At 35.3% G+C, this 15240-nt stretch overlaps 1 protein-coding gene across 9 annotated transcripts in view; it reads left to right on the top strand.

Moving 5' to 3' along the window:
* Positions 1 to 13750, top strand: part of NFX1 (nuclear transcription factor, X-box binding 1) — a 76620-nt gene extending 62870 nt beyond the window's left edge. For 2 of the 9 annotated variants that reach the window (XR_008535218.2, XM_054644699.2), the window contains 2 exons: positions 8323 to 8424; positions 9918 to 13750. Coding sequence is in view for 4 of the 9 variants with exons in the window: in XM_054644699.2 (XP_054500674.1) it covers positions 8323 to 8424; positions 9918 to 9993 (178 nt within the window). In the remaining 5 variants the exon portion in view is untranslated. The other 7 variants (XM_054644660.2, XM_054644682.2, XM_054644674.2 and 4 more) reach the window with 7 other exon arrangements.
* Positions 13751 to 15240: the final 1490 nt, after the last annotated feature.

Raw genomic sequence — 15240 nt, forward strand, 5'->3', positions numbered from 1 at the left:
TATTTGACATCTCTTCTTGAGGCACCATAGGCCCAACTTTTTCAGCCTATGTTTGTGAGATGCTCCAGTCCCCTGTCATCTTTGTAGCCCTCTGCAGGACTTGCTCCAGGAGCTCCACTCCTCTCTTGTACTGAGGAGCCCAGTACTGGACACAGAATTCCAGGTGAGGCCTCATGAGAGCTGAGTAGAGGAGCAAGATCACCTCTCATCACCTCCTGGTCACACTCTTCCTAGTGTACCATGTCATTAGCCTTGTGCCACAAGGGCACAATGCTGTCTCATGACAACTTGTTGCCTACCAGCACCTCCAGATCCTTGTCTGAAGATCTGCTTTCCAGCAGATCAGCCTATACTGGTGCATGAAGTTCTTCTTCCCTGAGTGCAGGTCTCTGTACTTGCCTTCCAAGAATTTCAGAAGGTTCCTCTCTGCCCATTCCTCCCGCCTGCTGAGATCCTTTTGAAGGGCTGCACAACGCTCTGGGGTGTTGGCCACTTCTCCCAGCTTTTGGTCATCAGTGAACTTGCTGAAGAGAAATCTGCCCCTTCATCCAAGTCACTGATGAATAAGTTAAAACAATATTAGAGGGGATCACAGAGGTAGCTCCTGTGAGAAGCTGCTAGAAACCTCCACCGTGTCTGGCAGAGCCAATCCCTGATGGCTCTGAAGATGGACATGCCACTGGCCAAGGCTGGGCCAATTAGAAATGATGGTAATCTCTAATTACCTCTGCAATAACATATTTAAGAAGAAATCAAAACAAAGGTGGGTTCACTGTTTTGATTCCAGCTAGAGAAGAGGAGGAGGTGAAAGCTTGTGAGGGAAACAACATGGAGACACAAAGGTCAGTGGAGAAGGATGGGCAGGAGGTCCTCCAGGTGCCAGAGCTGTTAAGGTCATGGGCTCATAGGGCCCTGCTTTATTGTTTGTTCTTTTACTGTTGATATAATAATCAGTGCTGAATCAAGCATTATCAGTCTTTGTTAACAGATAAAAAATAGAACATTGGGGTTTTATTTAATAAAGAATCTACTGGTGACATTACATGTGTAACTTTCAGATAAATAGCTTCTTTGGTAGAGGGATGTGATTGATAAATTTGACATCTTTGTAGCTATCTGCAGTATTTGCATTATGAAGCCAATCTACAAAATGAAATTGGATCTGATGTGAACTTGGCAGATCATTTTAAAAAATAAAAATTCTGATAAAAATAATTTTGTGTTGTTTTTTGGAATTTAAGTAGAATGACTATAACCAGGATTTATATTTCAAACTTAAAATATACCCCTCTGTGGGCATGTGTAAACTTTGAGGTGATGGAAACAACAGAAAACATACACTTTAATTTTGGGAATTAAATTAATAATTTTAGATGAGCTTTCTGTCAATACAGAGGTCTTAGCAATTTGTGGTATTGATTTTGTCATAAAAGCAAAATTTTAGAGGTAGAAACACTTTTTTCATTGTTTCCTTCCCCCTGGCTCTCCTGAAGGAAAACTTCACCTTTTTTTTTTTTTCTTTCTTAACCTTTTCTGTTGAATTCAGGGCAAGCACACAAAGAAGAGTCATTGTTACCCACCAATGAACAGAGATCACCGCAGAATCATCCATGAATTAGCTCAGGTTTATGGCATTGAAAGTGTGAGCTATGACAACGAACCAAAGCGCAATGTTGTTATCACTGCAGTGAAGTATGTAATTCATTGTTGCTTTCAAATCTTTACAGTATAGTTTAAATAATTGGATGGTTTTTTTATCACTTAACAGAAGGAGTTTATTTACAGTGCAATTTGCAAAATGTAGTAATTTCCAGGAGAATAATTTTTAAAGCAGTTTTTAAATTAATAGTTTAATGGGCTTATTTACTCAAGTAAATCTGCAGAGAAGAAAACACCATTAGAAATAAAAAAGCTAAGAAAATATTCTGCAAGATTGTTTTCCATTCATCTTTCCAGTAACTATTGGTCATCAGCTAGATTTGAAAGAGGTATCAAAAATAATGTATGTAATAAAATTTTATGAAAACTAATTTCTGGGTTGAGAAATCATACTTAAATTTGCACCATCTTTGAAAAAATCTGGTTATTGTAACATATTTCTCCATCTATATGAACCTATCACAGAGTATACTCTCTCTTTAGCGAATGGACAAAGAGGGAACAGGAATTACTGCAAATGGAAGAGATTTTGTAGCAAAAATGAAATGTTTTGGAGAACACTCACAGAAGGCAGTTCATTGTAGAAAAGAAAATTAAGGGAATACAGCTAGGAAAAAACTAAGGTGATTGGACTAAAGACATAGTATGGGAAGACTTCTTGTATCAGAGCTTCATTGATTGTTCTCCTTATTCATCAGCATATTTAGTTTAGTGCTGTCAAATTGTGACTATTTAACAACCAGTTGTTTTTAACTGTAAATATTGACTGCAGTTGTAAGAAATCTCTCATCTTCCATGCTATTAGAGTGCCATGAGCTATTCCTGAACTTGTTCATCAGTTGGTAGCTTAGCTACAATCTTGATTTCTTCCAAGAGAGATGGAACATTACTTTGATCTTACAATGTAAGATACTTTTTGTTTCAAGTAAAGGAAGATGAGCAAAGAGTTCATATGTAAAAAATGTCTATTTAAAAAAATAATAAAGAAATAGGAGGGCAGATGAGAAATTAGTGAAGATGATAAAAGGAGCAGGGCAGATGATTATGCTTTAAAACCAAAGGGATATTTCGCAACTTGAGAGTGGGAGGCCTTCCTCTGGTTTTAGGACATATTGCACACTTTTTCTTCTCTTGGGTTTCTCAGGGAGTAGCGTACTGCGCAGAATGCAAATGCTTCTATTTTATTACTGCCACTCTTAAAAGACACTTGAATGGTCTGCTGAGACTATTCTTCAGCTGCATAGCAGTACTTCTTAATTTAATGGATTATTCCAAAGCTTCTTTTAATTTTCTTTTTATTTGCCACTTCTTCAAAATATAAAAAACATTGTAGCCTCACATGAAAAATAGCTCATGTTCTAGAATGATATTTTTGAGTATTTCACAATGGCTTCTTCAACTCCCAGAGCTAGTAATCACCAGAAAGTCAAAATGGTTTTGTTTCATTCTATCTCAGCAATGCCTTTGTATTTCTATCATGGGCTCTTTCATGTATAAATAAATGAAAATCATTCAGGCAAAAAGACCATTCCTTCTCTTCACACTCCAGTATTTTGTCATTCAAATTTTAATATCCCTATACAAGTCCGTTAGAAGGGTGAGAAAGTCTCCTTGGTGCTAAAAAAGCTTCCTCCAACCAGGTTGTTTCCTATTCCAGAGATCTAGGGGCAAACTTTGCCTCCATCACCATCAGTAAAAGTTGGTCATATTAGCTGCATTAGAATCACTCGTGTGCAGCATTGCCCATATAACCAAAGAGAAGATCATTCCCAGTATTGACTGACTGTTAAGCTTAACCTGAATTACAGTTCTGGGTGTCATTTGAAGTGTAAGACCCATAGTGCCTTTCTCTGTGCTTGCCTGTTGGGCATCTTTGCAGTCACCATCTTTTGAACAGTTGCAATACAAGGTTCAGAAGTTATATCCAGACTGTTGTGATGAGAAGGGTAAAACTTTCTTTTCTAAGTACACACTTGTGTTTCACTGTACCTGTCAGTGTTTTTTTAAAGTTTTTTACTTAGATGAGTAAAAATTTCCTCCTTCTCCAAATAACTCTGGATTCCAGAGCCTGTTAAAGGGGTGCCTGCTTGTTTTTATGTAGTGGCCAGTGTTTAAGCAGCTTGTCTGGACTTGAGAAATCCTAGAAGTGGTTTTGAGGGCAGTTATTCCTGTAAGACCAATCTTTTTCCTTTTACTTCCAGGAAAAACGTTAGGCTCAGTTTTTCCTCATGAACAAGGGGACTTCTCAAGAAGGTGACAATGTCCCACATGGTTCTCACTGAGAAAGCCACATGCTGTCATAGTTTCATTGACATGTCCTGTGCTATTTTTTTTCTCCCAGGAATTGACTTCCTTTCAGTAAGGTTAGTCTGAAAATGGTTTTGAAATGGATACCTAGATGTAGACTATACAAAATCAGCAGAATCAAAGACCTAAAGAAATTAAACCCCCTGTAACCACATGGAACATCCTTATTAGATAATGGCAGTTGCATCACAGAAAGAAAACACTGCACATCCCAGTACATTTAAGTACAAATACTGCTACTGGTCACCAGCCAAGGTGGTTTTAACAGCAGTCCTGCTTCAGAAGAAAGCTGCATCTTTTTCTAACTGTTTTTTTCCTTAAATGTTGTTGTAAATTGTTTGCCCTGAGAATAGTATGTGTTGCTTCTGGAAAGCTTTTAACATAGAATATATGAAGTTTAAACAATCAGGAGATTGTTAAAGAGCCATTTGCTTCATTATTCCACCTCAACTGCTACCAGTTTTTGGAGACATTTTTCAGAAAAATCTGCTGAGTCTGAAAGATGGTGGTGCATTTTTGCAAGACTACATGGAATAAGTCTGAACAGATTGGTGGACAAAGAATTTTGTAGTAGTTCATACCAAAACAGTTCAATGCTGATCCATCCTGTAGTTACAAAAACTGAGCTTGAAGTCTTGAAGAAGACAAATTGAGTCATGATTCCCACATTTCAGTTTTATACAACAGGCTATCCTGTAAGCACTAGCACTGCCTTAAAATCAGCAGATGGTTTACATTCATGCTTTTCGTGTACTGCCATTAAAAATGTGTCATTTCAACTTTGTTGCTTGAGGCAGGCACTTGGTTTTTCTTTTCCTTACTTTGAGAATAAGTTAATGAAATGAAGAATGGCAACTTTCATATCAAAATGTCCAAAATACTGGCAGAGCCTTCTGTTTTCATATCAACAGTTCTTTCAAAGCTGATGATAGATAACCATGGGTTAGGTAGGGTCTGCTTTCTTTCTTATTTCTGGTAATTAATTAATCAAAGGGGTTTTTTCCTATTGTGCATCTGTTTAGTTGAATTGTTGAATTCAGTTGTTTGGGGTTTTTCCACGTGGGCTAAATGTGAGTGACTGTTTCATCTTTTTTTTTTTTTCCTTTAACCAATCAGTGTGCCACCAATGCATACAGAAGGTGGTGTTAAATTTGCTAAAGTGTAAGTTTATAGATTTTCGTCTCTAAATCCCCTGTGGGTTTTTGGTGTGTTTTTTGTTGTTGAGGTTTTGGGGTTTTTGGGGTTTTTTGTTTTTGGTTTTGTTTTTTTGTGGGTTGTTGTTTTTTTTTTTGTTTGTTTGGTTGTTTTGGGGTTTTTTTGGTTTTGTTTTTTTGTTTGTTTTTTTTTTTTTTTGTTTGTTTGTTTTTTTGCTGTTGTTGTTTGGTTCGGTTTGGTTTGGTTTGGTTTTTTTTTTTTGTGACGGATGCTAAATTTTGTCAAAGCTAAAACATGTCTAGGCCTTAATATGACCAAAGTGACCAAAGCAAATTTGGTTCCAGGGTCATCTCTGATTGTTCACAAGGCTTTGATCCCTCCTGATTTTTAAAAGTTTGCTATATTAACTCTCTACATCCTGGGAACATTTAACTTTAGAGCAGAACTGCTGCTTTACTTTCTTAAAATGCAGGAACATTCTCTTTTTTCAGGAAGATTTTTTTTTAGCTAATTAGTAGAAATTACTGCCACATGCATTCTTCCAAGTGTTCTGTTCCCAGCATTTCAGAGCTGTCAGTTATTTTCTTTTTTACTATACAAGTGAGATATAGTCTGATATTCTAAAATAAGGACAGACAACTTACTTTAATTGTTGAAGGCCTTTCTAGACTTCCTTCTTTTTTTGCTTAATTACCTCCAGGCAATTTACTTTCCATGTTTTTGCATATCACAGTTGATAAACATGAAAGACAGCAGAATACCCTCCCATCTACCACTGTTGTCTTTTTCCACTTAGAACTCTAGAGTTGAGTTGTAACTGAAATAGCAGTGTGAGCATTTGACTTTATATGGCAGGCTTAGCGCTAAGGGAGAAAAGGACTTTTAAACTGTTTTAGACAGGAGAGGAAAATCACCTGTTTTCAACTGATAGGACTGTAATATACTTGGTACAGTGTACCTGTAAACGTAATATAATCTTGAAAAAATTATGGCCTCTGACAAGTAACTTTTTTTCCAAATAATGAAAACTTTAACTGTTGGGGAGATGGGAATGCTTTTTTAATTGGTCACCTATGTTTGTAAGATCTTGTAGTTCATTGGAATAGAATGTCAGTACTCAGTTTAAAACAATACTGAAAGGGGCTCAGGAATCACCACTTAATATTTTAGTGGACTTAACCTTGGAAATGTTGTGGAGTTTTTCATCTGTGTTGCCACAATATCACAAAAATTTGCCCTTAAATACAGACTGATATAAACAAGATATTATTAAACAAAAAAGATGAAGATAATGGAAATAAGACAAATACATAATTTTTGTAAGCTCTGCAATAGAATTGGCATTCATCTGCGTACTGATGTGAGATTTCAACTGCTCAGGGAAGTGGGGAAAAAGTATGAATTCTCAAGTACGTGACAAAGCATGGAACTCATGCTTTGTGCACATTTCTGGAATTAAAACAATATGCAACCCATTGCTTTGCAGCATTGTTCCTATTCAGTATGTAATTTTGAAAGATACAAGATGCATATGATGGTATTCATTGAGTAGGAAGTTAATGTAATTACCAAACACAGAGAATCTCATTATCTGGAAGAGTATATTTAAAAATGGACGAATAAAGTAAATAAGGAGGAAACGTCCTTATTTAGTGCTTGACACAGAATTATGTAGGTTGGGAAAAGATCATTGTGTCCAGTAGTAGTGTCAAGTCTACCTACCATTACACCAAGTCCCTAAACATACCTACGCATCTTTTAAATACCTCCACGGATGGTGACTCATCCACTTCCCTGGGCAGCCTATTCCAATGCTTGGCAACTCTCTGAGTGAAGAACGTTTTTCTAATACCCAATAAAAACCTTTCAGGAATGCAGTTTAATTTAGTGTACAAGGAGTAGGTTGGTCTGAAAATGTCAGTAGCATGGGTTTAGAAGAAAGTGCAGGAAGGGTAAAAAATTGACCTTGATGAGGTTTAAGAATTTTAATTTATTCAGGCTTATCTACCCCCAGATAAGATGAAGAAGAAACTGAGAATGGAATAGATGCTAACAGTGGAAGCTCTTTCAGTCTTGCAGTTAAATCATCCAAGTGAAATAAGACAAACTCACTCTTGAAAAGTGGCTCGTAAATTCAGATGAAATTTTAAGAGATCTCCACAACCTATTAAAGATAGTGTGTTTGGTAATGATTTGGATTTTTTTTTCAGTCAGATGCCTTTTGGAAAGATCTTTCTAGGACTTTTTTTTTTTTTCCTGGGTGTTGGGGGTTGTGTGTTTCCAGATTATTATTTTTTTTAATATATATATCCTTCCTCTTTCTCCAGCCTTTAGGCAGAGATTGCCAGCTGAAGTTGAGTGTGAGTCACTGCCTAAAATATATAAGTATACACACGCTGAAGTACATTGTCCTCTTATACTGGAGAACATACTGCCCTGTAACCATAGCTGTGGGGTGACCCTTACACTGCAGATGGGACAGGCACAGGTGTGGTGGCAATCACATAATGGATTGTAATTAGCATGGAGGACAGAAGAAGCTGATTTTTTAATTTGCCTACTCTAATGCATAGTGTTTTTCTTCTGATCTGATTCACCTAGAACTGCTTACAAGGAAGAGGCAGTGTTGTTTGAGAGAGTGCCTTTTGGCAGAGTGCTGTGATCAATGACTTCAACATTATTTACTGCCGGCATTTGAGAAGGTGTTTCCAAAATTTTAGATATGTTGTAAAGATTCACTGAACTGTGTTCTTGTGGTGCTGAGTTAAGCTATTAAGTTCTTCCTTCTGATTTATATCTTGTTCTTTGAAAGAACAGATATGTTGCCCTAGAGTATAAGTATCCCAGTTTTGCTATTTTAACAGTTGATCATTTAGTGCACTTCATAGTAGAAAAGAGTTGTGGACCTCACATGTGGAAAAGAAGTCTGGGTACCAATGCTCAAATCTAGTAAGCTGCTTCTGCATCTTTTATAGACAGCAGTGAAGAGACATTTAGAATACTGGATAGATTTTTGGTAATGAAAATGTATTTTTTGGAGTGTTGATCTCCATGGCTGGAAAATGAAATATTTGAATAGACAATTTAAGACAAATGTGAGCTCTGATACCAAAATTGCTACTTACAAATATTACTCATTCCCAACTTCTTAATGAGCATGATTTCCTATTGAACTAAATACTCTTTCTTTTATTTCTTTAGAGGGAAATCCGTTTGTCCAAGCAATACCTTAACTTCTGTGCTAGATAAAGAAATGCAGAGCAGGCCTGCACCTCCTCTTCTTCATTACAAACAAACAGATAAGTAAGGAATTTGGATTTAAAACCTTATTCTTCAATTTGTGCTGAGTTCCCCAAGGAACATATTCCTGCGCTTCAGCTTCTTATGCTCTGTGTCTGCTTTTTTCCCTTTTTTCTGCTTTGGAGCTTGCAGTATGCATTAAGATGTTCTTTCCACAGATGTAAGCATGAAATGAAGTGATAAGAAAATGTGAGATTGGCTGTGTGGTATATGAGTAGTAGCATAACAAATATAATTTGGGTTTAAAATTATTTTAAAATAAATATTAGATAGTTGGGAAGAGAGTGCTCTTTTGGAGGTGTGGGATTCTTTTTTTTTTCTTTTACCTTTAACCAGTGTCTTACTGGCATAAAATTATTTATTTGGACTGGTACTAAATGTATTTTTCTTGTATATATATGACTACACAGTTGATTAAAGGTGACCCACAATTTTTGTCAAATAGTAAGAATTACTGAATATAGGGTATATAAGGCATCTTGGTGAATAGTCTTAAAAGAACAGTCTTTATGTTGTATGACCTGCCAGCTTCAGATACTTGTAGTTATCTCATAGTTACAATTCTTTTTTTTAATGGGTGGCTTTTTATTTGTTCAGGTTTTACCTTTTAGAAGTGTTTTCCTCCCAAATTTTTTTGCAGATGAGCATCTGAAGTTATGTTCAAGTACCTTTTGCAGAAAGGGACTGCTTAATGTTGCAGTAACTACTTTTGGTAGGTGCTGCTGGAATACAAAGTAGGCTGTTCTGAAAAAATTTAAATTGTTTCAGAGCTAAGCATCTAGAGCAAAACATATTTCTAGAAGGATTGCTTAAGGTGTAACTCAGTGTCAGTTTTTAATAGGTTTATACTGTTTGTTTCCACTTCTGTGGGATCCCTGTCTTCAGTGACCCTAATTAATGCCAAGGAGTTATGTAGCAAAATTAAATAGAGGGTCTTAGCCATTTATTTTTCATTACTAGAAGTAAAGTTTCTTTAGAAATTCTTAATTCTACAAAATCTTTTGGAAGATCTCATGCTGTCTTACTGAAAAAAATCTTTACAGTGTTTGGATTTGCTATGACCGTATATTTTTTGTTACTCTTGCTTTTGAAAGCCAGCAGGTTTGATCATCAGCTCACTTTGACAGTATTTATTTTGCTGTTTCCTTTAAAAAGGCATTTTGAACATTTAGTCTTCAGTACAGTATAATTTTTCTAATAAATATTACTGGTAAATTACATTTTCTGGTAAAACCCCAAAAGACATTTAGTCCATTCAGACACATGTTGATGTACATTAATTTAATCAGTCATATATTTTTGTAAAAATTCAGTAAACAAAGGCTTTCTGGAGCATTAAGATACTTTGAATAAAACTTAGTTTAGAACTACATGCTATTGACCAATGCAGTGTGTATGTGCACACTGCACATACACAGTGCAGGGAGTTTGTGATTCAGTTTACTTTGTATCTTTTTTTTCCATGCATGTAATATCTAATATTCTTGTAATTTCAGGACTAGTGGAAACAGTGGTTTATCCAAACCATTAAAGGAAGAACCAGTTATTGACTACTTTGATGTCCAGGACTGAAGTGATTGATACAGAATCATTCAGATGAATAAGAATCACATAGATTATGATACAGAAGCTTAGAGGTGAAAATACTAAGTTATTGTGTGAGGTGCTTTTTGATTATCTGTCAAATGACCAGTTGTTCAGTATATTCATAATTTAACATCTAAAGTTAGCTAGATATGCTAGATTAAAAAGTTAAGCATTTCAACAGTTTATGTAACTGCATAATACCTAATAGTAGTATGAGTTTATTAAATCTGGGTCTGGTGCAATTTTGTATCTAATGTGCAGTCAGAATAATTTTGATTTTCATTGATGACTTTGAAGCAAGAGAACCGATGGTAAGCAGATATATTTTTGGAATATTAAGAACAATAAATCTCAAGTATTTATTTTGATGTATCACACACAACTTAAAATGGACTAGAAATAATCTGTGATAAAAACACTGGGATATTCTTAAAGTATATTAATGTTTTATTAATTCACTTTTGTGTTATTGTGGTAAATTTGAGAATTTGAGTTAGTCTTCTACATAGAAAGAAATATAAAATTTAAGTATAAATACATACATAAATGCCTATTAAGAACACAGAATTGCTTTGGAATCTGAAGAACCAGTATTTGGGGAAGGTGGGGAATTAAAACTTACTCTAATTTCTCATATTTGATGTGTTTAAAAAGAAAAACAAGCAAAAACAAAGAAAAAAACCCAAACCAAACAACAACAAAACCAACCCCACAACATGAGATTACTAACACTACTACTTTTTTATTCAAGACCTTGAACAAAATCAGACTTCATATATTATTTTGGTGTTCTGTGCATGATTTTATTGTGGTTTATATTTTTTTCTGTACTGTGCAAGCATAAGATGAATGTGTGAAGTTTGGTTTTAGTATGTTATGAATCTGTAAAATTTGTAAGTCCAACTGCCTAAGCTATTTGGCAATGGAAAATCTTTGTTTTACGGGAAATGCCATTAACAAAATGGGATGACAGTTTAAACACTGAAAGACGCCTGAGTGTTCTCATGATGGTGAATTGTTTCCAGATCTTGATTTAAGATAGGTGAGTAGCTCTCTGGGAGAGGAGATTGTGGGTCTGATCAGAAGAGGTGGTACAGCTCTGAATTGGAGTCATATCTGTTCTCCTGAGGAGAAGGTTTTTTGTATTAATAGCTTTAGGAACTCTGACGCTGATGCACTCTGATTCTTATTCCTTGTGGCTGCTACGTGTAATACTTGAGGTGAGTCCCCTATACAGCATAGGAGGCTGATGATAAAAAGGGGCTCACTACGTTGTAGTGTGAGATTTGTTGCCAAAAAATTGAAAGCATTTACTCATGCTTAGATTCACGTAGAGTTATCATATGACCCTGAGCCTTAACTATGAAGTATTCCATGGCTACATTTCAATTGAACAGCTCATGAAACATGGAAGAAAAAGTAGAAAACTCACAAACCATATCTGTCCCCCCAAATGTTTAAAAATAAAATGCTTGCTATTATTTTATATTTTTGTAGGAGTTTATTATTTCACATTTTTAAAAATGCAGTCTTAAATGGTACTAAACATTTGAAGTGTTTCAAGTAAAACAGGTACCTTTAAGAGTGTTCAAGCTTTAAATTTGTATGTAGTGATTTAAATTTGTTTTACTCTTTTTGTTTAATACTTGGCGAACAGAAATGAAAATTAAATCATTATGTCTTGCATTGCCCTTAATTTCTTAAGCAAATTATGGTTTGATTCTACAAGGTGTATTGCTAAGTTCAGCTGAAGAAATAAGTTACTTCCAGGAATGTATTTCTTCAATCCCTTCCGTGTGAGGACTGTATCTGTACCAGTGCTTGCAGAGAAGTGCTGTCTCAATGTGGCCAAACAAGGGCTATTCCTGGTTTTGAAACTGAGAGCTATGTTAATATAGCACTGATTTAAAGCTAGCAAGACCTCTATTAAGAATGTATGTAGTTAAGCCGCAAAGGTTGGTTCTAGACAGGACCTGGCACACATGTACATTGAACTGAGTCAGATGCATGTATACTGGAGCACACACAGTTGGTTTACTATAGGTAGACCTAACATTACAAAAAATCAAAGTGGTTTAGTTGATAATAAATAGAATAAAGCTGAAGCTTACTAACTATTCACAGATTCACATGAATATAGCCAAAACCATCACATTTGTGCCTCTGATTTGAAATTTAAAACCTAAAAGGTTTTTGTGGTATTATTTTCAGCTCTGTTTAGTGGAATTTTTATCAGATTATGGCATAACATAAAAGCTCAACAGCTTTGGTGAGACGCACTTCAGCAGTCAATTTGCCACTGCTTGTAATAAGAAAATGGAAGTAATCTCAGTTTCTCAAGCTAAGATTAGTAATTATTACTGAATGTGTTCATACTGAGAAGTCGTACTTCTTATCACTTGCTTCTTAAAAATGTGAATGTTAAAACATTTTTATAGAACTATATGTCCCACATCTCTAAATCATGGCTGTGGGATCCATACCTGTAGTAATGAAGCAATTCACAAGTACCAAATCTTTTTTTTTAAAATTCATTTTAGTAACTTGGTTAAAAATATGATACCATGTGTTTACCCATGAAAGTGATTTTCCCTTGGAGCTCAGCTACATAGCCTTAAGAAGGAATTCAGCAAAGGTTAACAGTGGCGCTGTTTCTGTTTTGTTTTGCTTTTGCGGCAGTGTATCAGTGACTTTCATATGGAATATGGAATAGTAATAAAGGCTGGAAATTTGATATATGTGATAATTTAGCTTCATATTGCACATGTGCCTTGTGGAAATACTTTTCAAATAGCTATTTTTTAAATCTGAGATGGCATTTACACCTTTTATCTAACAGAAGAATAAGTAGATAAAAGAAATTTTTTTCATCAGTGAAGGCAGTGGTAAAAATCATGGTGACATCACTAACTTACGACTTCAGCTTCAGTATGCTAGCAATTTTCCACAGCCCTAAGAATAATATTGTCTCCTGTAAATATATTTGAAGAAAGTACTTCTCAGTAAGCATCTTTTGAAATAAGTTATGTGATACCAGTTGGAATTCCTGCAACTTCATGAAGTGCTTTTAAAATTATGTTTAAAATAGGCAGATAGTTTGGCATTTGGGCTCTGCTGTTAACCTGTCTGTATAGCTTAAAATATTTAAAGTGCTCTGAATATTCAGTATTTGGATTTAACATAAAATTATATAAGATACATAAATAAACTTCAAGATCACTTGTTTCTGTGGCAGTTTTTACACTATCTGCCTCAAAATGAGCAAAGTAAAGTTTTTCTAAAACACTTGTCATTTGTTGAAAGATCTATATTTAACTTAATTTTGTCAAGTTACTGATGTAAAATTGCTTTCTTTACAAACCCAAAATAAATCTAAACTTAAAGTTCAGTGCTTTGGAATTGTTTGCAAACTTCATCTTGGTATTCAAGAGTTGGAAGACTGAGACATCACAGAGAAACAAGTGTAAAGATTTAAATGGACATTTGGTAAGTTCCTTTTCCGCAAATTTTTAAATAAAGTATGTGGTTTCCTGGATTTGAAGTGATTTTTAAATGAATGCGGTGTGGAGAATGAAGCAAGTAAAGAGGGCTCCCCAGAAAATGGAGAGTATGCTGCCTTCTTGGAATTCAGAGGTACAGGAGAGACAATTCTGGATAGAAATGTGCATTTTGGTTATATGAAAAACCTTTTATTATGTCAGCCTAAATGCTACTTGGCAATAAAATACATTATTGTAACTTACGGTCCCTTCATTGTTGTTTGTTCACCATTAAGTGGTAATGGTGACTGTAAGGCAGATGGGGGGAGGGGAAGTGAGGATAATGTAACATTAAAGTTCTGTGAGCATTAGATATAAGAAATTCAGGATGATATATGGGAGGTGGAGGGATGATATAAGAACTCTGCCATCACAGTTTAGTAAGTGACAGAAAGACTCAAAAAGCAAGCAGTCTGAAAAATCAGAATTTTGAAGTGATTTGAAATAATTTGGCTCCTCCCTAAACTTTTAACCCAGGTCATGCATTTTCAGCAAAAGCCTGACTTGATATTTCAGATGAAGTGCAAGATGGCTCATAGAAATTTAGGGAAGTAATCTGAGATTTAAGAGTCTTGAAAGACAGTCTAAAACCTTTTAGCTTGCTTCTTCAACTGCCTTTAAGTTTTGACTTTAATTTTAGGATATTTTTGGAGGATGAAGATGGCGTGTTGCAGGTGTACAAGTATTGGAAAACATGTTAACTGGAATTCTTTGCCTGAAAAAAGTGCCTGCACTTCTGTTTGGTGTGTCATGGACTAGAGGGAGACCCAAATACATCTTCCTTGTCAATGTGTGCAAATGGCAGCAGAAGAGACAATTGGTTTTGCTTTCTCTTCACTTTTCCATGTTTGGAAAATGTTTAGATAGGTACTATTGTTCAAATGTTGTGTTTCAAGTATTGTAGCCTTTGTAGATACTGAATTCCCAGCAGAAGCCTTCATATTTAACAAATGCTCTTCTCATCCTTTACTAATGCTTCTCATCCTTTACTAATGCTGAATTCCTAAGATGGTTGATGTGCAAATTTTTATGTCTATATATTTACTACTCAACCATAAACCAGAATATTAGAACTATTAGAAAGGGCTTATGTAGAGAGGCTGTACTTTGGACGCTCTTGAGCTTTAGACCAGGTTTCTTAGTGTTTGTCATCTCAAGATTTTTGAAAAAGTAGTGCAGTGTCTTGAGCAGATGGAGAGACCATGTTGATACTGTCCTACGAGAAGCAAGGTCCTAGAAGGATTCTAGGAATCCTTTGTTATCATCCATTAATAATAATGCTGTTTCAAGCATAGTATTTTTATTTTGTTTCTAAGTCAAGGTGTCTAATTTAGAATTTCTATGGGAAATACGTGTCTCTTTCAAAACAGAAAGTTACTTTTATCACTGAAAGAATCTTTTTAAGAGCACAGATCAAGGTATATCACCTTTCTGATATTTCAGACAACCCTTTTACCAGTTTTCGTGCCATTATGAGCTATGGCTGCCTTCTTTGGAGTTCTTTTCAGTGAAAGGAATAGGGGCAAAATCTGTTGTGTAGAGCTCAGCTATGCTTGCCCTTCTCAACTTTTTGTGAAATGTTCAGGAACTGCCCCCTTGTAAATGGTTTGGTTTTCTGATGGACCTAATGTGTGCATACTCCAGCATCCAATCATCTTACTACATTCAAATTTAAAGTGTGGAAAATGTATTC

The sequence above is a fragment of the Agelaius phoeniceus genome, chromosome 1 (genome assembly GCF_051311805.1).
Source record: "Agelaius phoeniceus isolate bAgePho1 chromosome 1, bAgePho1.hap1, whole genome shotgun sequence".
In the NCBI taxonomy this organism is placed as follows: Eukaryota; Metazoa; Chordata; class Aves; order Passeriformes; family Icteridae; genus Agelaius; species Agelaius phoeniceus.